Source organism: Corticium candelabrum, chromosome 2 (genome assembly GCF_963422355.1).
Source record: "Corticium candelabrum chromosome 2, ooCorCand1.1, whole genome shotgun sequence".
Taxonomy (NCBI): domain Eukaryota; kingdom Metazoa; phylum Porifera; class Homoscleromorpha; order Homosclerophorida; family Plakinidae; genus Corticium; species Corticium candelabrum.
Genome location: NC_085086.1, coordinates 2,465,220 through 2,490,159, shown reverse-complemented (window position 1 = coordinate 2,490,159; position 24,940 = coordinate 2,465,220). Strand labels below are relative to the sequence as shown.

The following is a 24,940-nucleotide window of genomic DNA, read 5'->3' as shown; positions in this document are numbered from 1 at the left end:
CATGATAATAAAATTAGATGTATAATACACCAGTTTATACTTAAATGTTTCTTGTCACATGCGGGAGTACTGACTGTAGATCAAACAAAATAAATGGAATTTTCTATAAACTAGCAGAGTTATAGACAAGAGTTTTGGAAGTAGGTGTGTGGGCGTGGCAAATAATTCTGGTACGTGGGCGTAGCATGTAGTGTCTGTGAAAATTTCTGAATACAATTACTAATGGTTTGGAAGAGTAGCCTCTACAAATCACACTGAGTGGCAGACAGATAGTGACGTATCTATTACATTCTTAAATTAATTAAACTGTTTCTCATTACCAATACAATGCTAAAGATATAACTGCACGTGTGCAGGTGTAGTGTACAGTACCTACTACATGTATAGCCAGTGTATGGGTAGACACTTTCCTTAGCATGCCTAGATGCAATAAAAATAATAAAATTAACTATAAATAAATAACAAATTCGTAAATAAATAATTTGCATATGATTAATTTATATTAATAAATTATTTTCATATCATAAATAAATTACTTACATACAATTATTCATATAAAAATATTATTAATAAATAATATTAAATAAATAAAATATAAATAATTTACAAACAATTAAATTCTATAAATAAATTAATTGCTAGCATCAAACTTACAGACCAGAGGGCACAAGAACTCTAGTCTGGACCAGAACGGTACTAAAATGATTTCGGAAATAGCCTTCTAAGACAATCAGCGTCTTAGAACCGAAATGTCGGTTGTAAATTCTGATTGGTTTAACAATAATTGGTTATGCTTAGTGCACTAGCGCTGATTGCACGCGTGTGAAATCCTCATGGGCGGCTAAGTGCACACCAGAGCCATGATGAAGACTCTGGTGCACGCACACTTTTAGTTTTAGTTTCAGTTTCAGTTCTTCAATCTTTTCAAGCTTGCACTGAGACGACATGCACAGCAGCGTCGCTAGACCATCACCTTTGGCAACTGGTCGAGTGGTAGTCTCGCTAGTCGAGCAGTTAGAGTAGCTAGCGGTCTGCCAAAGAATCAAAGAGTCGTGGTTTCATGCCGTCTACTAAGATATCACCGCAAACACTGCAGACGTCTCTTCTTCGTTTGTGAGATCTCATGGCATTTACAAATGATATGTTGATCTAGGTAAAACAATCCTACGCTGTTAGACTACCATTTAGCATCACTTTTCATAAGTACTACCGAAATTATTTAGTAGCGTTGTGGTCCAGACTAGAGTTCCAGCGCTCTCTGGTCTGTAAGTTGGAGGCTAATTAACTGTATGCAAATTATTTATTTATTATTTATTAATAATTTGTTAGTATAAATTAATTTATATTGGAAGTGTAGATGCAGGTGTAGTGTATGGTACCTACTACATGTGTAGACAGTATTGAAGGAGAAGCGTTCAGCTCTGAACACGTAGACATTTCTGGAAGGCGTAGAGGGCAGTTCTGAAGACATAGCGGGCCGCTACACCTTAGAATGCCTGCCTAGAACCCTGACTAGTAGCTAAAGCTGTGCTAACACCATGCACACCAAAATTTACAATACAATGATCTAATATCTAAAGCTCAAATTGTCTGTGTGTGTGTGGGTGTTCGTGTTTGGCGGCCACGTCTTTTATCCGTTCGCAACCGAAATCGGCACGTACACTCGGAACGCACAAGAGAAGGTTTGCGTAAAATATATGAACAAGGGCCCCTCTCCAGGGGTCGACCCCGCGTAAAATTTCTCGATGACGCAAACGCTACACATTCCAGTTCATTAGAACACACGCCCACACCAGTCCTGTGTAGACTTTATGCAACGTCGTCCTTCGCAAAGCTTCAAGCAATCGAATATCTCTTGCCGACGAAACTTACTCTTCTAGCGCTTTCGTTTCTCACCAAATTCTGATTGCCTTTGCACCAAATCCAACCTACACGTTTTCTGCAGTAAGCGCTACTCGGGGAGTGTGTCGATTTCTATCGAAACAAGCGCGAAGAGCAAAATTCGAATTCATTCAGCACATCCGGGTCCTGGCAACAAAGATCGCACGTGATGTGTCTACGGACCTATCTTTGCACTGCAGTATCTCGCCCGTACGAACGACGGGCCATGGATCCTAGATACAAATGTTATCATTCACATTCACATCAACATGTCTTACTTTGTCTTTTATGTTGCTATCACATCCATTCTCTAACAGAATACGAGCAACTTTAGAGTGATTGTTGAGAGCAGCACAATGCAATGCTGTCCATCCATTCTACAATAACAGAAAATTATAATAAGAAAGCAATCAGACAGACAGGCACACACAAACAGACAAACAGACAGACAGTATAGAATTTTTTAGCTAGGTTAATCAGAACTTATTTGTTTTTAGGATAACATCTTGTGTAAGAAATAAATGTATTGACAGACAGACAGACCGACAGAAAGACTGACAAACAGACAGACAGACAATGAAACAAACAGACAGACAGACAGACTCACTGACAGACAGACAGACAGACTCACTGACAGACAGACAGACACACTGACAGACAAACAGAAATACTGACAGACAAACAGATCGACAAACACACTGACAGATAAACAAACACGCTGACAGACAAACAGACAGACAGACACACTGACAGACAGACAGAAAGATATAGACACACTGACAGACAAATAAACAGACACACACACTGACAGACAGACGGACAGACACACTGACAGACAGATAGACACACCGACAGACAAACGGACAGACAAACGAACAGACAGACACACTGATAGACAGACTGACAGACACACTGACAGATAGACAGACACACTGACAGACAAACAGACTGACAGACAAACAAATGGACAGAGAGAGAGACAAGCAGACAGAGAGACAGACAGACAGACCGACACACTGACACACAGACAGACAGATAGACACACTGACAGATAAACAGACAAACACACAAACAAACAGACAGACAGACACAGTGACAGACAGACAGACAAACAAACAGTCAAACAAACAGAGAGACAAGCAGACAGAGAGACAGACACACTGACAGACAGACACACAGATAAACACACTAACAGACAAACAGACAGACAGACAAACAAACAGAAAGACAGACAGAAAGACAAACAGACACACTGACAGACAGACTGACAGACACACTGACAGATAGACAGACTCACTGACATACAAACAGACAGACGCACACACTGAAAGACAGACACACTGACAGACAGATAGACACACTGACAGACAAACAAACAGACAGACAAACAAACAGACAGACAGACAGAAAGACAGACACACTGACAGACAGATAGACACACTGACAGACAAACAAACAGACAGACAAACAAACAGATAGACAGACAGAAAGACAGACACACTGACAGACAGATAGACACACTGACAGACAAACAGACAGACACACAAAAAACAGACAGACAGACAAACTAACAGACAGACAGACAGACACACTACCAGACAAACAGACACACTGACAGACAGACTGACAAACAAACAGACAAACAGACAAACAAACAAACAAACAGACAAACAAACAGACATACAGAATGTCAGACCCACTGACAGAAAGACGGACAGACACACTGACAGGCCGATAGACACACCGACATACAAACGGACAGACAAACGAACAGACAGACACAATGATAGACAGACTAACAGACACACTGACAGATAGACAGACACACTGACAGACAAACAGACAGACAGACAAACAAACAGAGAGACAGACAAACCGACACACTGACACACAGACAGACAGATAGACACACTGACAGACAAACAGAAAACATACAAACAAACAGACAGACAGACACACTGACAGACAGAAAGACAGACAGACAGACACACTACCAAACCAACAGACACAGTGAAAGACTCACGGAAAGACAGACTGACAAACAAACAGACAAACAGACAAACAAACAGACAAAAAGGATGTCAGAGTCACTGACAGACAGACGGACAGACAAACAAACAGACAGACACACTGACAGACAGACATGATGACAGACAGACACACTGACAGACTCATTGACAGACAGACTCATTGACAGACAAACAGACAGACGCACACACTGACAGACAGACACACTGACAGACAAACAGACAGACAGACACACTGACAGACAGATAGACACACTGACAGACAAACTGACAACAAACAGACAGACAAACAGACAGACAGACAGACAAACAAACAGACAAACAGACAGAGAGACAAGCAGACAGAGAGACAAGCAGACAGAGAGACAGACACACTGACAGACAAACAGACAGACAAACAGACAAACAAACAGACAGACAGACAGAGACACAGGCAGACAGACCGACACACTACCAAACAGACAGACACACTGACTGACAGACAGACAGACAGACACACTGACATACAGATGGACAGACACACCAAGGGACAAAAACCCTGACAGCAAGATGGACAGACAGACAAACAGGCAGACATACTGATAAACAAACAGACAGACACACTGACAAACGGACAGACACACTAACAGACAGACGGACAGACAATCTAACAGACAAAACCACTGACAGACATATGAACAGACACTGACATACATACACATCTACCAACAGACAGACAGAAAGACATTCAGGCAAACAGACAAACAGACAGACATAAATCCTACACTATGGTCATTCATCTTGAACTTTTAGTTACTAATTTGTTATAGTCATATAACGCTTACTGTATTAGCTTTGATGTTTACAATAAACGATCTACAACAGACAGACAAAAACACAAACAAACCGAGAGACAGAACAACTACAGACAAACAAAAGGACAAACAAACATACATACATACATACATATAAATAATAATTTAATTAAAACCAACCAATAAATATAAAACAAATTTCTATAAATTGTTTGTATTTCTCCACTTTCTATTAATTAAATAAAATTACAAAAATATTCAATATTAATACATTTATTATTAGTACCTAACATCTCATACATCACATCAACACATACAACAACAACAAATACAAACACTCACCTTATTCTTCAGATTACCATCAGCATTAGCTGATAATAACATAACAATTAGTGAATCATAACCACGAATTGCTGCCCACATTAAAGCAGTCCAACCCTGCAATAACAATAATTGTGTTTTATTATTTGTATTTAATGTAATATCCGTCCTATCACAAATCTCATTACATCATTGAAATATCATTCTATTCATCCAACCATACATTCACTCTCAACACTTACATTAGGAGTGGCCTTGTTAACTTTTGCTCCTTTCTGTAACAGAAATTGTGCAATGGAAATGCAGCCTTTAGTACAAGCTGTAACAAGTACAGGCCATTCCTACAATAGAGTGAGTTGTTATCAACAAACAATAAAACGAGTCACTCAGTCAATAACATACATCACTATCACACGCATCAGGCGAAGCTCCTCCATTCAAAAGAGCTTCCACCTCATCGACTTTGTTGTTCTCTACAGCCCTCTCTAACCTCCTATCCATGTGTGGTGTGTGTCTCACTCATCCTACCATCACATCAAAACATCAATCACAACAAATCTTTACAATTTCACTCACAAACGAGAAATCACTCAACACGACACTCTCACACAACAAACTTACACTTCATCACCATAACTATTACATTACTACTCAATTTAACTTACTAACAAATGCTCCATACCACGCGATTACAGATTGCAACTCGGATCGAGATCGGGGCTTCTAATTGGAACGAGTGATTGTACGCATGCGCCAACATTATTTCTATTCGATTGAGTCACGTGTGTCAAATTACTGTGCTGCCAAATTATCCAAACTTAAACAGACACCCTGGACAATAAGCCAGTTACGAGAGTCACGTGATTAATTAAATATCACATCATTGTACATGTAACGCATTCCCAACAAAGTTTTGTATCAATATTTCTAACGTTCCACTAGCTTACCCGGAAATACTCGTGAATCATAACTATTTTAGAGTATTCTATATCATTGTTTACTATTTACATTCTACTCTATATTTCATAATACAAAACATCTCTTAAACAAATAAAAGTATCTAGAATTAAATATTCAGTCTTCACACTATGAGACGCTTGTTCTCATCTATAGCGTTACAAACATCACGTGACCTGTAGAGTAAACATCACGTGAGCACAATGACAGGAGAGGAAGACCATTTGATGTGTCACTATTACTCCTACTGATAGACGGAAAACACGAAGAGCTAAAACAAACACAACAAAAACTCAATATAGAATAACAAAGATAAATAAAATCTTTAAATAATATTCAGTTAATCAGTACAGTAAATAGTCTTTCTTGATACTCAGTGACATGTCATCTATTCATCAAGACAAACACAAAGCTTCAAATTTAGAGAACAAGTTAGTGCCATGGTATCATGCAGATTGTTTGTCTGCTTGCATCAGGTGTGTGTGTCTTTGTCGTGTGTGTCTGTTTTGTGTGCGTCTGTGTCGTGTGTGTCTGTGCCGTTTGTGTCTGTGTCGTGTGTGTCTGTGCCGTGAGTGTCTGTGCCGTGTGTGTCTGTGCCGTGTGTGTCTGTGTCATTTCTGTGTGTGCCGTGTGTGTCTGTGCCGTGTGTGCCTGTGCCTTGTGTGTCTGTGCCGTGTGTGTCTGTGCCGTGTGTGTCTGTGTTGTGTGTGTCTGTGTCGTGTGTGTCTGTGTCGTGTGTGACTGTGTCGTGTCTGCCTGTGCCATGTGAGTCTGTGCTGTGTGTGTCTGTGCCGAGTGTGTCTGTGCCATGTGTGTCTGTGCTGTGTGTGTTTGTGCCATGTGTGTCTGTGCTGTGTGTGTCTGTGCCATGTGTGTCTGTGCCGTGTGTGTCTGTGACCTGTGTGTCTGTGCTGTGCGTGATCTGTGCCGTGTTTGTCTGCGTCTTGCGTGTCTGTGTCGTGTGTGTCTGTGCTGTGTGTGGCTATGTCGTGTATGTCTGTGCCGTGTGTGTCTGTGTCGTGCGTGTCTGTGTCGTGTGTGCCTGTGTCCTGTGTGTCTGTGCTGTGTGTGTCTGTGCCCTGTGTGTCTGTGCCGTGTGTGTTTGTGCCGTGTGTGTCTGTGCCGTGTGTGTCTGTGTCGTGTGTGTTTGTGTTGTGTGTGTCTGTGCCTTGTGTGTCTGCGTCGTGTGTGTCTGTGCCGTGTGTGTCTGTGCCGTGTGTGTCTGTGCCGTGTGTGTCTGTGTCGTGTGTGTTTGTGTTGTGTGTGTCTGTGCCTTGTGTGTCTGCGCCTTGTGTGTCTGTGTCGTGTCTGCCTGTGCCATGTGTGCCTGTGCTGTGTGTGTCTGTGCCGAGTGTGTCTGTGCCATGTGCGTCTGTGCTGTGTGTGTCTGTGCCATGTGTGTCTGTGCCGTGTGTGTCTGTGACGTGTGTGTCTGTGTAGTGTGTGTCTGCGCCGTGTGTGTCTGTGCTGTGCGTGATCTGTGCCGTGTGTGTCTGCGTCTTGCGTGTCTGTGTCGTGTTTGTCTGTGCTGTGTGTGGCTATGTCGTGTGTGTCTGTGCTGTGTGTGTGTGTGCCGTGTGTGTGTGTGCCGTGTGTGTCTGTGCAATGAGTGTCTGTACCGTGTGTGTCTGTGCCGTGTGTGTCTCTGCCGTGTGTGTCTGTGCCGTGTGTGTCTGTACTGTGTGTGTCTGTGTCGTGGATATCTGTGTCGTGTATGTCTGTGTTGTGTATGTCTGTGACCTTTCTGTGTGTGCCGTGTGTGTCTGTGCCGTGTGTATCTGTGCCGTGTGTGTATGTGTCGTGTGTGTTTGTGCCGTGTGTGTCTGTGTTGTGTGTGTCTATGTCGTGTGTGTCTGTGCCGTGTATGTCTGTGCCGTGTGTGTCTGTGTCATGTGTGTCTGTGTCGTGTGTGTCTATGTCGTGTGTGTCTGTGCCGTGTGTGCCTGTGTCCTGTGTGTCTGTGCTGTGTGTGATTGTGCCGTGTGTGTCTGTGCCGTGTGTGTCTGTGCCGTGTGTGTCTGTGTCATGTGAGTCTGTGCCGTGTGTGTCTGTGCCGTGTGTGTCTGTGCCGTGTGTGTCTGTGCCGTGTGTGTCTGTGCCGTGTGTGTCTGTGTCATGTGTGTCTGTGCCGTGTGTGTCTTTGCCGTGTGTGTCTGTGCTGTGTGTGTCTGTGTCGTGTATGTCTGTGTCGTATATGTCTGTGTTATGTATGTCTGTCACCTTTCTGTGTGTGCCGTGTGTATCTGTGCCGTGTGTGTAAGTGTCGTGTGTGTTTGTGCCGTGTGACTCTGTGCCCTGTGTGTCTGTGTCATGTGTGTCTGTGTCATGTGTGTCTGTGCCGTGTGTGTCTGTGCTGTGTGTATCTGTGTCGTGTATGTCTGTGTAGTGTATGTCTGTGACATTTCTGTGTGTGACGTGTGTGTCTGTGGCGTGTGTGTCTGTGGCGTGTGTGTCTGTGGCGTGTGAGTCTGTGCCGTGTGTGTCTGTGTCGTGTGTGTCTGTGTCAAGTGTGTCTGTACTGTGTGTGTCTGTACTGTGTGTGTCTGTGTCATTTCTGGTGTGTCGTGTGTGTCTGTGCGGTGTGGGTCTGTGTTGTGTGTCTGTGCCTTGTGTGTCTGTGCCGTGTGTGTCTGTGTCGTGTTTGTATGTGTCGTGTGTGTTTGTGTCGTGTGACTCTGTGACTTGTGTTTCTGTGTTGTGTATGTCTGTGCAGTGTGTGTCTGTGCCGTGTGTGTCTGTGCTGTGTGTGTCTGTGTTGTGTGTCTGTGTCGTGTGTGTCTGTGCTGTGTGTGTCTGTGTCATTTCTGTGAGTGTCGTGTGTGTCTGTGCAGTGTGTTTCTGTGTCGTGTGTGTCTGTGCCGTGTGTGTCTGTGCCGTGTGTGTCTGTTGTTGTTTGTCTGTGTCGTGTTTGTCTGTGCCGTATGTGTCTGTGCCGTGTGTGTCTGTGCCGTGTGTGTCTGTACTGTGTGTCTGTGTTGTGTGTCTGAGCCGTGTGTGTTTCTGCCGTGTGTGTCTGTGTTGTGTGTCTGTGTCGTGTGTGTATGTGCTGTGTGTGTGTCTGTGTCATTTCTGTATGTGTCGTGTGTGTCTGTGCCGTGTGTGTCTGTACCGTGTGTGTCTGTGTTGTGTGTCTGTGTCGTGTGTGTCTGTGCCGCGTGTGTCTGTGCTGTGTGTGTCTGTGTCGTATGTGTCTGTGCCGTGTGTGTCTGTGTTATGTGTCTGTGTCTTGTGTGTCTGTGTCTTGCGTGTCCGTTCCGTGTGTGTCTGTGTCGTGTGTGTCTGTGCCATGTGTGTCTGTGTCGTGTGTGTCTGTGCCATTTGCGTCTGTGTCGTTTGTGTCTGGGCTGTGTGTGTCTGTGTCGTGTGTGTCTGTGCCGTGTGTGTCTGTACTGTGAGTGTCTGTGTCATTTCTGTGTGTGTCGTGTGTGTCTGTACCGTGTGTGTCTGTCGTGTCTGTCTGTGCCGTTTGTGTCTGTGCCGTGTGTGTCTGTGCAGTGTGTGTCTGTGCCGTGTGTGTCTGTGTCGTGGGTATGTGTGTGTCGTGTGTGTCTGTGCCGTGTGTGTCTGTGTCATGTGTGTCTGCCGCGTGTGTCTGTCCCGTGTGTTGTCTGTGCCGTGTGTGTCTGTGCCATGTGTGTCTGCCGTGTGTGTGATTGTCGTGTGTGTCTGCACCGTGTGTGTCTGCACCGTGTGTGTCTGTGTCGTGTGTGTCTGTGTCGTGTGTGTCTGTGCCGTGTGTGTTTGTCGTGTGTGTTTGTGTCGTGTGTGTCTGTGCCGTGTGTGTCTGTGTCGTATGTGTCTGTGTCGTGTGTGTCTGTGTCATGTGTGTCTGTGCCCTGTGTGTGTGTGTGTGTGTGTGTGTGTGTGTGTGTGTGTGTGTGTGTGTGTGTGTGTGTGTGTGTGTGTGTGTGTGTGTGTGTGTGTCTGTGTCGTGTGTATCTGTGTCGTGTGTGTGTGTGTGTGTGTGTGTGTGTGTGTGTGTGTGTGTGTGTGTGTGTGTGTGTGTGTATGTGTGTATGTGGTGTGTGGTGTGGTGTGCGTGGGTGTGTAGTGGTGGTGGTGGTGGTGGTGGTGGTCGTGGTGGTGGTGGTGGTGGTGGTGGTGTGTATGTGTGTGTGTGTGTGTGTGTGTGTGTGTGTGTGTGTGTGTGTGTGTGTGTGTGTGTTTGTGTAAATGATCACTAACTGCCACATCACTCTAACGCAGTTCATCCATCCATATACAGTAATTGTTTACATTTTAAAATGTCATTACCTTTCTACCCGACTTTATCTTTCTATCTCACTCCATCTTCATGAACCACGTACAACTGAATGTTCCATTTCAAATTTCTTCACCCAATCAGGAATATCTGCTGCTTTTGCTACACAACAATTAACATTCAATATACAAACAACAAGAGAAACTCAGATAATCATCTAACAAGTTTGTTTCTTTGCTTGGATTCTGCAGCCATTCCATGCAGGAATGTCAGAGCTTATAGATTGTATTGCTTGTGACAGACGTTTGTGTGACTGTTCTGTCTGCTGGCTCTTCTGCATTTTCTTCAATTGCTTCAACAAAGATGGCAGGCTAGACAACTAAATAACAAGTCTATACCTAAACTTCTGTATTTGATGTTGACCATGTGTCTTACTTGTCTCATTGATGGCATAGAAACGGTAGCAGGTGATCTGACTAAATACACAAGAGACAGCTAGTTATCACAAATAGACGTTCATATTGTATTCCACTACTTCATATAACTACGTTGCTTAACGGAATGTAGTCAATGAGATTGTGATGTCGTTGCCTCCTCCACCACTTCCACAAGAGAATTTCTATAATACAACCAAATACAGTAAAACCAATAAATTAAATTTGTAAAAAACATTCAAACAGAAATGTGCATCCACTTGTATAATAGTTGTTTGCTACTTATTTTCTGTTGTAAAATTGTAAATTTTGGAGAACTGGTAACAGATGGATATAAAGTTGTCTGTCTGAAATCTGCTTTCTAAACAACTAAATGTTGATGATTGCAGTTCAAATCATGTTCTATATTCTACGTGCAAGTTATTGTGTCTGTCAATGTGTCTGTTCACGTGCGCGTTTATTTCTGTCCATCTGCATGCTTGTTACAGAGTCTCTAACAACATACGTTATAAGCTTGTATATCTTTACGTATGTCTGTCTGTCTCACTATCCCTATATCTGAAAGTTAGCTTGCCTGTCTCTGTGTACTAATCAATCTGTTCGTGTGTCTGTTTGCATTCTTGTCTGTCCGTCTGCCTCTCTGTCTCTGTTTTTTGTCCATCTGTGTGTGTGTGTGTGTGTGTGTGTGTGTGTGTGTGTGTGTGTGTTTGTGTGTGTGTGTGTGTGTGTGTGTGTGTGTGTGTGTGTGTGTGTGTGTGTGTGTGTGTGTGTGTGTGTGTGTGTGTGTGTGTCTGTGTGTGTCTGTGTGTGTGTGTGTGTGTGTGTGTGTGTGTGTGTGTGTGTGTGTGTGTGTGTGTGTGTGTGTGGTGTGCGTGTGTGTGTGTGTGTGTGTGTGTGTGTGTGTGTGTGCGTGTGTTTGTGTGTGTGTTTGGATGTGGGTGAGGCGCGTGGTGGAGCAGGTGGTAAGCGTTAGTGATAACATCCGGGATATTGTATTCCGTGATAATGGCTGAAGGTTCGATGCTGGTGGAGTCGACACTGTCGCAGTTTCTTTGAGCAACAAACTCACCCACACTTGCTTCTCTCGACTCAGAAGTATAAACGAGTGGCAGCAACATCATGCAGCAGACGGGTACTTGTGTGCCTTGGTGTCCAATCCCAGAGCTGCGTAATTATCAGTGCCCCTAGATGACTCTGGCTAAGCTCCAGGTGGATTGTAGCGCTGGCCCCAAGACTCCACGTAGCGCACAGAGGCGCTGTCTCTAGAGGCAAGAGGAGCTATCTCCGCAACTGAACTCAAGGTCGACGTCGAAAGACGTGGAGGGCTTAATTAACACTTGTGCATTTGTGTGTGTGTGTCTGTGTGTGTGTGTGTGTGTGTGTGTGTGTGTGTGTGTGTGTGTGTGTGTGTGTGTGTGCAGGGGCTTATAGCGTGACCTCTAGAATGGCGGAGGGCTAAACCTCACTATGCTACAGAGCACGCCCACTTTTATAGGCTTCTATTTGACTGATATGGTAGAATCAGTGGCACATCCAGACTGGAAAAATGATGGTGTATGTACTATATACAGGTTTAGTACTCACACGTTTTTAAAGTCCACAATTTGATGACCACGCCTACAAATGATGAGCTATAGCCAGGTGTAGCTCATGTCACGCCATGCCGATACTGGTGTGTGTGGTGTGGTGTGGTGTGTGTGTGTGTGTGTGTGTGTGTGTGTGTGTGTGTGTGTGTGTGTGTGTGTGTGTGTGTGTGTGTGTGTGTGTGTGTTTGTGTGTGTGTGTGTGTGTGTGTGTGTGTGTGTGTGTGTGTGTGTGTGTGTGTGTGTGTCCATCGTCCTCCGTGTCTGTCTGTGTTTGTGACTGTCTAACTGCTATTATAAACTTTGCGTCTTTGTCCCAATGTTTGTCAATGACAATTAGCAGCTAGGGCTAAAAAACTAGGTCGTCAAGTCATCATTTGACGAGTTCAATGTTACAACTGACTGACGTTCTAGCCTAGATCTTCAAATGATGACTATATAGCAAACCAAGGCAACTTTGTAATGGATTTCTCGGTATTAATGTCCGTGTTTGTGACTGTCTAACTGCCTTTACAGCCTTTGTCTCTTTGTCCCCATGTCTGTCATCCTATATTTATGTCTTCAGTTTACTCACTCTACATTGACTGCCAGTTTATGCTTAACTGTAACTCTCCACTCGTCTGCCTATCTTCTCAATCTCATGTTGTGTTTCTGTATCTTTCATCTGTTTACCAAACTATCAGTCCGTCTATTGTTTCCGCTCATCTATCTGCCCATACAGCACATAATGCATATCAACAGTAGTGTGACTTGTGGCAGCATTTCTGTTGTTAAACCAAAACACTTAGCATCTTACTCTAATGATGTAACAGGTGCAACTTGATTACCCGGTCTACATGGAAGAGCAAAGCAAGAAACTTTAGAAAACATAAAACTGTCCACAGCAGCATGTGTTGGTCACCCTTGCTCCTCGATGAGCAATACGACTCGCCTTCATGTCTTTCTTTAGCAGCTTGTTGAGAAGATGATCTGGAAATAATAAAAAACATTTACAAATTGTTTCCAGCTGATAAATATATGAATGAGAAGATAGAGAAACACAAAGACAAACTGACAATAGACAAATAGAAGAACTAAGCAAGTAATGAGAGTTACAGACTCGTAGCCACTAATCCTTCCACATATCTACAAATATTACAAATACTTATATTTAAAAGGATCACTGGTCTCCACTTAGAGTAGGATGCCACTACACTGAGGACAGAGAGACCAATGGGGCCTTGCATATCTAAGCTACGTTAGTAAATTTAAGGTAGTTAGCAAAAAGGAAGTGGTATGCCTACATGACACTGCGTGTGTCAGACTGTCCGTTTGTTTGCCTGCTTGCATGCCTGCCTGCCTGCCAAACTGATTTGTCTCTGTGTCTGTATGTCTATGTGTCTGTCTGTCTGTCTGTCTGTCTGTCTGTCTGTGTGTCTGTTTTTCTTTGTGTCAGTTTGTCTGTCTGCCTGCCAGCCATAATGATTTGTCTACGTGTCTGTCTGTGTGTCTCTGCATGTGTCTGTCTATCTGCGTGTCTGTCTGTCTGTGCGTATGTCTGCCTGTTTGTCAGTCGTGAGTGTGTCTGTGTGTGTGTGTGTGTGTGTGTGTGTGTGTGTGTGTGTGTGTGTGTGTGTGTGTCTGTGTGTGTGTGTGTGTGTGTGTGTGTGTGTGTGTGTGTGTGTGTTTGTCTGGCTGTCTGGCTGTCTGGCTGTCCGTCTGTCTGTCTGTTTCTCCGTCCATCTGTTAGTGTGTATGTGTATGTGTCAGTTTGTCTGTCTAGTACTAAACCAGATGTACTAAATAAAAATTATCTTAATTATTATTCAAAATATAATTTAGACAGAACAACTAACGTTTGCAACACAGTCTAATTACTAGAATCTGCTAGAGTTAGACAAATTCACTACAAAACATTTCAATCAGCCTTAGTCGACTGTGACCGTATGTACAATGCCCAATGAAGGTAAGACCACTTACCTGAAAGCTGTAGAACCCAACAAGTGCGCTCATACTGTGACCGCGATTATGTCCCGTAGGTCGATCACCTTTCTCACCGCCCTGCAACAGAAAAACTGAAGAGACAAAACCGGCTATTCAGTGGCATAAACATACAAAGCGAACCTTTCAACAGACATGACTAACGTCTCAATTCGTCTTGTAGAAACGCGATGAAAGCGGCTGACCTAGATATGATCACGGATGGCCGAGTATTGTCTCTCACATTTCACGTTCTGCCGTAGCAACAGTATGATGAGCACCAACATCACCCTGTAGGTCGAGTAGCCAGCGGTGATGACTATAACATTAGTTAAACAGAACGCCTCAGATCTGCGTGTGAAGAGAGAAAATCACTTGAGATCAGGTGACAGAGATTATGTCCGGTCAGTCATTTGTCTTCTTCGTTGTCTGTGAGAGTAGAGGTTGACAAGATAAAACCAACAATTTGGCGAAAGGAAGTCATAGAATGAGCCTATCGACAGACATGACTTGCGACTCAAACAGAGTTGTAGAAACGAGATGGCAAGCACTGAACGAGATATGATACTCTGTGACCGAGAATAGGTGCGATCAGTTTTCAAGTTCTACAGCAGCAACGTTACGACGGATGCTGACGTGACCGGCTCTACCTAGTTGCTATCCATTAGGACTATAACGCTAGCGTAGCAGCTAGGTCTGGCTGCAGCTATTTGGCAGAGAACGAATGACAGAGATTAGGAAATGACAGAAAATAAATACGGGACGTTGGTAAAAAATGACGTCATATGACTTGCATCAACAGGAAATAGTGACAATAGATAACAATATTAATTATACTTGTTTTAATTAACTTGATGTTCAGGTAGTTTACTAAAGTGACTATATCTACTACTGTGGTAAGTAGTAAGTATAATATCAAATGTACGTATAATCAAAATATATTATAATGTCACGTGACTAGGTCATACACATCAAACCTACAAATACTGAATAACAATGTCAAAGTTCAAACAGTAAAACACGCTAGTTCTTTAATGTCTCACCAATGAAATAACAAAATACAATGTGATCCTTCAAAGCTAAAGATATTGCTATTGCTAAGTGAATACCTTGTAACAACATATAAATGGTGTCAAGTAACAAACACATGCTTCAATCAAATGTCAACTTCACCAAACGGACTAAACGAAAGTGACATCAGCTATTCCATCCATCTTGCCCTTTACCATTCGTTTAGGAGGACATGCTTTATACTCGTCTGTATCACGAATACGACTAATAATACGACGGGCTTCTGTTGCTGTTGGTCGTGTGGCAGGATCATCTCTCATCAAGTGCTTACATAAGGAACGAACATTTAGCTGACGGATGAGTAAGACTTGATCCATCCTTTGTTCACGATCTGGAGGAATAGCAGTGAAAAGCTCACATATGGTCACTCCCATACTGTACACGTCGGTTTTGTAGCTTTTTGGTGAAGTTGGAACATCAAATCTCTCAGGAGGTGTGTATTGTGGACTGAGCAGACCAACTGAAAGTGAAGCATCTCGAAAACGAGCAGCTCCTAGATCACCCAGTTTGGCTCTCATTGTTGCTGTAACCAGAATGTTCCTTGGACAGATGTCACCATGCAGAATTTCCCTAGGTTGCTATAGAAACACAAACAGTAATTTAATATAATCAACTAAATTTTTATCTATGTATTGATATACTTGTCTAAAAATTTACTTATTTTTGTGGAATTTACATAATTGAAATCTCGTGTATTTAGAATTTGTGTTGCTGATTATATCTCATGGTGTCATTACCAACTGTTCAAACCATCAATAGTCTCCTTGCTACTCTTGTAACCTTGCCTACCTCCTTCCTTGTTTAATCACCCAACAGTCTGTCCTCTCCCTTTTTGTTTGTCAAATATCAATAAAACTATTATAGTCAAAATTGTGGTTGTCAAATTGTCTGTCTGTCTGTCTGTCTGTCTGTTTTTGCTACCGTATCAACCAAATGAGCTTCAAATTTCTTCTGATTGTTGTCAAGTATTTCAGTCAATGAGATGATATATAATCAATCTCTCCTCATTAAAATTTAATGTCCTTACCCTCGAGTGAATGTAATCCAGTCCACACAAAGAATCATGTGTCATGTCAACTTTTTCTCGTAAAGTGAGAGGTGCAACATCTCCTTGACATGCATCAATCACACCAGACATGGAGCCGCTATGTAATTCCATGATAATCCATGCCTTCTTCTCTTCTAACTCCAGAGTGACACCACAAACAGCAGCAATGTTTGGATGATGTATCTTCCATGCTACAGATGCTTCTTGTTCAACAAGATGAATGTTGCGTTGAACAGCAGCCAAATGATCATACAACAGTTTGACAGCAACAGGACAGTCACGCCAATATCCAACACAAACAACTAAATCACAATACCGTTTCTTAGATTGATTCCTTCTCACAAGCAATCCTACTCATGCAGGCCAGTGTTGGTAAGTTCTATTTGAAAGTGTCAGGTATTTGCACCTCAAGCCATATTCTTAGTGGTCAACCTGTCTGACCTTTACTGCTAACCCAGCACAAGCTGACCTTACCCAGTTGTGTCATGTCAATTCTATAAGTGCCAAGCAAAAAACCGGCATATGCTCATTTCCCTAAAATATAGAAATTGTGGGAGGCAAACACAAAGCAGGAGTGCGTCTTTCAAATGCTCTGAGACCCTTGCTCTTCAATTGACTGTCATAACGCCAAGAAACCAAATCTGTTTAATAAAGTCATTGCATCAAAATATATCTGTGAATGTCAACAAAAGTGAGATATATCTCAGTTAGGGAGCACCAAACGTACACCACCAATAAATCAAAAAATTTATTGCATAAACGAGTCCTTAATTGTTCCTTCCCTCGTGTGTGAGACGACTCACTATAATTACATTTGTTTGTGTGAACAAGGTAATACCTTACAGACATCTAGTAGTAAAGTGAGATGCAAATAGTAGGTTTTCTTGACAACAAGCAGTTGGTCAACATGAAGCTGATTGGAATAAATGAAGAAACAACCTTGGGATCAAACGGCTTATCTCACCTCCATATGCTCCACGTCCTAGTTCTGTGCCAGTCAATTGAATGTCATGAGAAGGAATATTGGAAACTTCATTTTCTTGCTTGTATCGTACCATTGCTGCATCAGCATCTGCAAGCAGCTCTACGAAGTTGGCATTTTCTCTTTGCACTTGATTTAGTTGCTGCTCAAGATTGTTCTTCTCTCGTTCTAATCGTTGTTGCTGCTCTTGTTTGTCTCTCCTCTCTCTATCAACTGCATGCTCTCTCTGTACTTGCTCGTCCGTCAATGCACGTTGTAGAGCTACATTGCGTTGTCTCAGTTCAACAATTTGCTGACCTTGTTCATGTAATCGGTGTTGTAACTCTTCTTTCTCTCTTCTCTCTTCACCAAGTGCAGTTTCTCTCTGCAGTCCCTCTTCTCTCAATGCCGTCTGTAGGTCTGCATTTTGTTTTCTCATTTCAGCAATTTCTCTATCTTTTGCTGAACCTTCATTTCTCAGTTGTTCTATTTGTTGTATCAGCTGCTCTACTAACTGTTCATCTCCTTCTCCAGCCACTTGTCTTGGAGGTTGTCGTGTAGGTGTAGTGGTCTATGTAAACAAAAGAAATTCTTACTATTGAGGTCTACAGCAAACAATGTTCTAGGCAGTTACACTGTAGAAAATCTCACAAAACGACACACCCACGCAACAATCCAAGAATCACTACCAAACATCAATACAAAAGTAATCAACTGACTGTCATTGTTTCTGTCACTGGTGTAGAGAGATGAACATTTGATGCTGTTGCTGTTGAGCTTGTACGACCTGCAAACACAAACCAAAATGTAAAATTAATTAAATTTTATTTTGTTAATTAAATTTTATTTTGTTAATTAAATTCTGTTTATTACTAAAACTTATCAAATGTGATAATAATATAGTAAATACAAACTTAACATTTTACCATAAATAACCTGTCACGGATATTAAATAACATGACTACACAAAGTACACATTGACACACACACACACACACACACACACACACACACACACACACACACACACACACACACACACACACACACACTGATAAGTGTTACTTGTGCCCTTCCCTCAGGTGTCATCCATGTGGAACATGACAACGATGACAGCTCCCATTGGCCTCCAGAGACAAGGCTTCCATGCATTACGTAAACTCTCTGAAAGAGCTTTGACAATCCGTATGGAACTTGGGCAGAGTGTCCATGGACACTGGTTATGGCACAACTCTGGAGCTGGACATCAAGACCCTCACGTATACATCTGGTGCAGAATGTTGTTTTGCCAAATCAGTTCTTGTCCACCTCCCGTCAAAGACCAGGTACTCATTTATACTCCTGAGATGAGAGGAAATTATGTAAGTTTCTTGTCCAAAGAAAAAAATTATGCCATATCTCATTATCACTGTGCCTTGAACTTGCAATCGTGATGAGTCTCAGATGAACTCACTCTCTAGTATGACTCTCTAACAAACCACTGGTATCTCCCTCTCCCTTTCTCTCTCTCTGTGACCCTTCCCAACCTTGTCTTCCCTCCCTCCCTCTGTCCCTCCCTCCCTCCCTCTCTCTCTCTCTCTCTCTCACACACACACACACACACACACACACACAGACACAGACACACACACACAGACACACACACACAGACACACACACACAGACACACAAACACACACACACACAAATAAACAGATATATGGATATGACCTTCAGTATTGTAATAAAGATAGTAAAAGATAGTATCCCCAGTCTATTCATAGGTGGAGCCTCCAGCGCTACTCAGAGTTTTAGGCCGCACTAATGTACCCATGCCTACTTGGCCAAAGCATCCAAAGGCATCGACTTTGGTGCAGCATCAGGACTAAACCTCAAGCCCACACGTAGCACGTACTCATACTTCTGGGTCAAGAGAGGAAATTACGTATCAGTTCCTTGCATAAAGAAATTACGGCTGTGCCTTCCAGTATTTAAACTCATGAGTCAAAGGTCCCGATGTTGGCATTCTCAAAATTTACTCTCTTACAAATTGAGATACAGACCATACACAAATACACAAACACACACACACACACACACACACACACACACACACACACACACACACGCACGCACACACACACTCACATGCACGTGTGCGCACGCGCGCGCACACACAAACACACACACACACACACACACCTAATTAACTCTGAAATGTTTACCTTGATCGGAACAACAATTCACAAATAATATTTCTATAAATTACTGTATTTCATTATAATTATCAAAACTTAATAATTATTCATAATTAGTGACATGAGTACAGAGTGGAATATAAAAAAAACATTTTGGTCAGACATAGTGCTGTATTAAAAGAGGTTAACCTTACATTTGAAATTTTGGGCATTCATTCTTATTTGATTTCACAATCTTTTCTTGTAATCATTGGCATCAACATTTAACTTCATTTCTTTATGTGTTGCATCATATTCACTACTGTATATATTTCCTATCAAAATATAAACATAAAAGTTGGTTTGTTGCATTGTTATTGTTCATGACGACGTCAGGTGGTTGTCATGGTGATTACAATTCATTGTACTAAAAGCAAGGCCTGCAAAGCAAATAACATAAACTGATCAATAGATGAGAAAGCTAAACAAGAGAATGCTGTAGTGCAACAAATAATTTAGTTACCAACACAAGACCCTCCCACCGTTTATCCATTTGACTGCAGCTCATGCAATAAATGGTGTTTGGGGTAATAAATATGATATTTGCTATTAAACCTCATTTTGGATTCACACATCTGGAGATAATCAACTCTAGATCTTCCCTGCTTCCATCAGTTGTATGGACTTTTGGGTTGCTCACTGATTCCCTACCAACACCATCCATGCAATAACTATTATTATGCCTTGAACAGTCATGCAAGTATGTCCAATCAAAGAATAATTGTGGTCAGTCATGAACACCAGTTGGTCGGTCAAAGACCAATGACTGACTGTTATATTACTGTAATGATCATCTACACACAACATATTAGATGCATTCAAGTACTTATACAGCTTGTATACACGTGTTTGTATTTGCTTGTCAGACTCAGATAATTGCATGAGTGAAGAACACTATAGTACTGTACAATGACTTAGAATCTACCTACAGCAGATGCTGCTTACACAGTTTGCTTAGAAGAGCTGCCATACAAATTAATATCAGCAATTTTCACTTCAATTAATCAAAATGCCTGCATGACAAGCTCTAGGGAGCACAATGTAAACTCTATATCATTGTTTACATTATGACTTACTGCTGTTAGGTACAACTGATGCTGAAGATGCAGTTGGGGAACTCTCCTGCACACACAATGTCACATTAAAATAAATAAACATACAGGTAAACATATCAACACACACACACACACACACACACACACACACACACACACACACACACACACACACACACACACACACACACACACACACACACACACACACACACACACAAGCACACGCACATGCACACACACACACACACACACACACACACACACACACACACACACACACAAATACAGACACACACACAAACAAATGTTAATTAAACTCTTCCCACAGTGGTCATCCGTGGGAGACATGAGATTTAGGATAGCTCCCCTGCCTCCTAAAACAAGGCTTCCGTGCACTATGTAAAGTCTCTGGGACAGCCCAGACAATCCACATGGAACGTTGCCCAATGGGCAAAGCATCCAAAGATACTGGCTATGGCACAGCTGTGAGATTGGACTGAGGCCCACACGTACTCGTAAGCTGCAGGATGTTATATATTTTGCCAAGTCAGATGTCTCGTCCATCCTTAGTCAATAACTAGGTACTCATTTCTACGTATGAGTTGAGATAAAGTATGTTCAAAGTATAGCACACGATCTAGTTCTAGGTACAGACATGGGCATAATTATGAAGCCACCCTGAGCATGTGACTCAGGTTAAGAAGTTATTAGACTTTCTCGGACAGTCCAAGTACATGCATCTACAGTGACAGCTGCACTTTGTAGTAAATTAAAACAAGTCATAATGGTGAGGTAATGGCTCTGATTGTGCCATCCACATGTCTGAGATTGCAGACGATGTGTGACCTGTTGAGACACATGACTGCTTCTTGCTGTCAGTTCAACCAGTAAACTTGAAAGTTAATAATCAAAATCATTTTCAAAAAGCTTTTAAACAATAAAATGACTGTTTATTTTAGAAGACATACTCAAAGATTAAATAGAGGCTATACATTTCAGTTTACTTGCATATTCTGAGTCTATTCTCATCTGCTGTTGTGACGTCACAACATGAACGGTTTAGACCAGCAGTTGAGACTAAAATTCGTTGGTCACTGTTCTGCATTGCTGAAACTTGTTCTGCAGTGCTCATGTCCTGTCCAGTCCTTTCTGTCACATTCCAGTTAGCAAAGATTGCTGACGAAGTGACTTTAGGTTTGCAACAATGTACAGAAATATGGCGACTTTTATAGAGAAATCAGCTTTCAATTGAGCGCTAAGCAATTTCTAGCGGGGGAAATGGTCAGCTAGCTGTCTTCTCAAATCACCTCTGCTTCCTCTCAAGTCGCATTCAGCTGATTTTCTCAGTATCTCACGGTCGTGTTCTATTGCGTAAATGCCAAGCGCTCGCCAACTCAGTCCACGTTCGAGAGGCAAGATCGAAGGTCTCCACCAGACGGGCTTGTCTCATCGTGAAATTGCCAGATTGGTAGGAAAGTCTCGTGGGGCAGTACAGGAGTGCGTGAAACGATGGGAAGAAGGCAGTAGTGATTACATCAAGCGATCTGGAAGGAAAAGATCAACGTCAGCTAGGGAGGATCGTTTACTCGAACGACTTGCACTTACTGACAGAAAGGCGACGACGAGACGTTTGCAAGGTAGACTTTCAGCGGCATGTGGGAAGTCATTGTCCCGAAGAACCATCACTCGCCGTCTCAGGAAAAAAGGAATTTGTGCTCGCCGTCCAAGCAAGAAACCGCGGAAGCGTGTTGTCTTTTCCGATGAGGTGAAAATCAGCATCGGAAGTGATGGCTGCCTGTACGTGTGGCGAAGAAAAGGGAAGGAATTTAGCGCAGAATGTTGTCAGCCAGTAGTGCAGCATCCAACGAGCATTATGCTATGGGCTTGCATCAGCTTTCAAGGTGTAGGCTCTCTTCATCGCATACGAGACCGTCTGAATTCAGAAGACTACCAACAGATCCTGGGTGATGTCATGCTGCCAGATGCTCGTCGTTTAGTTGGTGAAGACTTTATCTTCCAGCAAGACAACGCGACAATTCACACCTCGCGCTCAACCAGACAATGGCTGCGGGACAACGAGGTTACTGTCTTGGACTGGCCTGCTAAGATGCAAACCCCATTCAAAATATATGGCAGTGCAGATGGCTTGGCGCAAAATACCCCAGGGATTAATTAACAACCTGATAGAGAGTGTCCCAAGACGAATTGAGGCTATAGGACGAGCGACCAAGTATTGAGAATTTAACGGAGTGTGGGTTATTTGGAGTGTGTGTGTGACCCGTTGAACTAAACTGGCTTTTTTAAAAGCCACAAATTTCTTCAAAGAGAGCGAAATCCTGACATGGTAACGCATGGTGGAGGTGGTTAGTCTGGTCATCCCTTAATCTTTTTGTTGCTACGGGTTGTCAAAGCGTCCAATCAAAACAATATCAATACTCAATTAGCATGATTTCATGTAGAATCAGATGCAGCCTTAGAAGGGTCAGCAGGTATATTCATAAATCTGCAATGTTTTGTTGATTTTCCTGCCTCAGCTGATATGAGGGGTGGCTCCAAAATTATGCCCATGTCTGTACGTAGTTACACTTCCCACAAAGTGACAAACCCACGCATTTCTATGAGCTACCAAAAGCATCAATACAAATGTAATAAGCTGACCCTTATTGTTTGTGTCACTGGTGTAGAGAGCTGAACATTTGATGCTGTTGCTGTTGAGCTTGTTCGGCCTGCAAACACAAAAAGTAAAAATGTAAAATAAATTAAATCTTATTTGTTAATTAAATTTTATTTTGTTAATTAAATTTCATTTTGTTAATAAATTTTATTTTGTTAATTAAATTTTATTTTGTTAATTAAATTTTACTTGTTAATGTTATGTTTTGGTAAAATGATTGCATTGCCAGTTATAAGGAACACAAAACATGCTCTAAAATTAGTGTTTATATTGTGACTTACTGATATGAGATAAAGGTGATGGACTGGAAGTTTGTGAACTCACCTGCACAAACAAAATAACATTAAAAAACAAGAAATTTATAATTATAAAAATATATCATAACATGAGCACACACACGACACAAGACAAACACACACACACACACACACACACACACACACACACACACACACACACACACACACACACACACACACAAACACACACACACACACACACACACACACACACACACACACACACACACACACACACACACAATTTACAGTGAATGCCTTGATTGCATCTGCAGCATCTTTCTGATTAAGTCTGACAGCTAATTGCAGTGCTGTTTCTCCATACTGTCAAATACACACAATATCCAAGTATGATTGACATCTTCAAATATTAACACATCAAAATACATGATAATAAAATTAGATGTATAATACACCAGTTTATACTTATATGTTTCTTGTCACCTGCTGGAGTATTGACTGTAGATCAAACAAAATAAATAGAATTTTATATAAACTAGCAGATTTATAGACAGGAGTTTTGGGAGAAGTAGCTGTGTTGGCGTGACACATCATTCTGGTACGTGGGCGTGGCATGTAGTTCAGTGCCGATAGTAAGGTATCTATTACATTCTTAAATTAATTAAACTGTTTCTCAGTACCAATACAATGCTAAAGATATAACTGCATATGTGCAGGTGTAGTGTACAGTACCAACTACATGTGTAGCCAGTGTATGGGTAGACGCGTACCTTAGATGCAATAAAAATGATAAAAATAACTATAAATAAATAACAAATTAATAAATAAATAATTTGCATATAATTCATAAATCATAAATAAATTACTTATACACTATTTATATAAAAATATTATTAATAAATAATATGAAATAAATAAAATATAAATTATTTACAAACAATTATTTCCATAAAGAAATTAATGGTTAGCCTCAAACTTACAGACCAGAGAGCACGAGAACTCTAGTCTGCACCAGAACGGTACTAAAATAATTTCGGAAATAACCTTCTAAGACAATCAGCGTCGTAGAACCAGAATGTCAGTTGTAAATTCTGATTGGTTTAGCAATAATTGGTTATGCTAAGTGCACTAACGCTGATTGCACGCGTGTGAATCCTCATGGGCGGCTAAGTGCACGCCAGAACCGTGATGACGAATATGGTGCACGCAAACATCTTAGTTTTAGTTTCACTTTCAGTTCTTCAATCTTTTCAAGCTTGCGGTGAGAGGACATGCACAGCAGCGTCGCTAGACCATCACATTTGACAACTGGTCTAATGGTAGTCTCACTAGTCAAGCAGTTACAGTAGCTAGCGGTCTGCCATGTGGTTTCATGCCGTCTACCAAGATATCACCGCAAATACTGCAGACGTTTCTTCTTCGTTTGTGAGATCTCATGGCATTTACAAATGATATGTTGATCTAGGTAAAACAATCCTACGATGTTAGACTACCA

General features: G+C 41.9%; 1 protein-coding gene and 2 long non-coding RNA genes across 4 annotated transcripts; all 3 read right to left on the bottom strand.

Annotated features, from left to right (window-relative positions):
- Window positions 1-5,904: 5,904 nt before the first annotated feature.
- Window positions 5,905-14,526, bottom strand: LOC134198584 (uncharacterized). Of its 2 annotated transcripts, XR_009972865.1 has the most exons (8): window positions 14,158-14,526; window positions 13,100-13,167; window positions 12,995-13,030; window positions 10,717-10,800; window positions 10,617-10,657; window positions 10,404-10,552; window positions 10,235-10,343; window positions 5,905-6,251 (listed from the first exon to the last, which is right to left on the bottom strand). It is a non-coding gene; the product is annotated as an uncharacterized LOC134198584 (long non-coding RNA). The 2 variants fall into 2 exon arrangements; XR_009972864.1 differs by lacking the exons at window positions 12,995-13,030; window positions 13,100-13,167.
- Window positions 14,527-15,114: 588 nt separating this feature from the next.
- Window positions 15,115-17,939, bottom strand: LOC134198381 (probable serine/threonine-protein kinase DDB_G0281745). The gene is made up of 5 exons (XM_062667757.1): window positions 17,241-17,939; window positions 16,256-16,578; window positions 15,377-15,806; window positions 15,201-15,266; window positions 15,115-15,134 (listed from the first exon to the last, which is right to left on the bottom strand). Exons 1-5 carry the CDS (start codon window positions 17,674-17,676, stop codon window positions 15,115-15,117), a joined length of 1,275 nt encoding a protein of 424 aa, XP_062523741.1. The 5' UTR covers window positions 17,677-17,939.
- Window positions 17,940-17,958: 19 nt separating this feature from the next.
- On the bottom strand, window positions 17,959-23,910 carry LOC134198218 (uncharacterized). Its single transcript, XR_009972802.1, has 3 exons — window positions 23,734-23,910; window positions 20,530-20,575; window positions 17,959-18,024 (listed from the first exon to the last, which is right to left on the bottom strand). It is a non-coding gene; the product is annotated as an uncharacterized LOC134198218 (long non-coding RNA).
- Window positions 23,911-24,940: the final 1,030 nt, after the last annotated feature.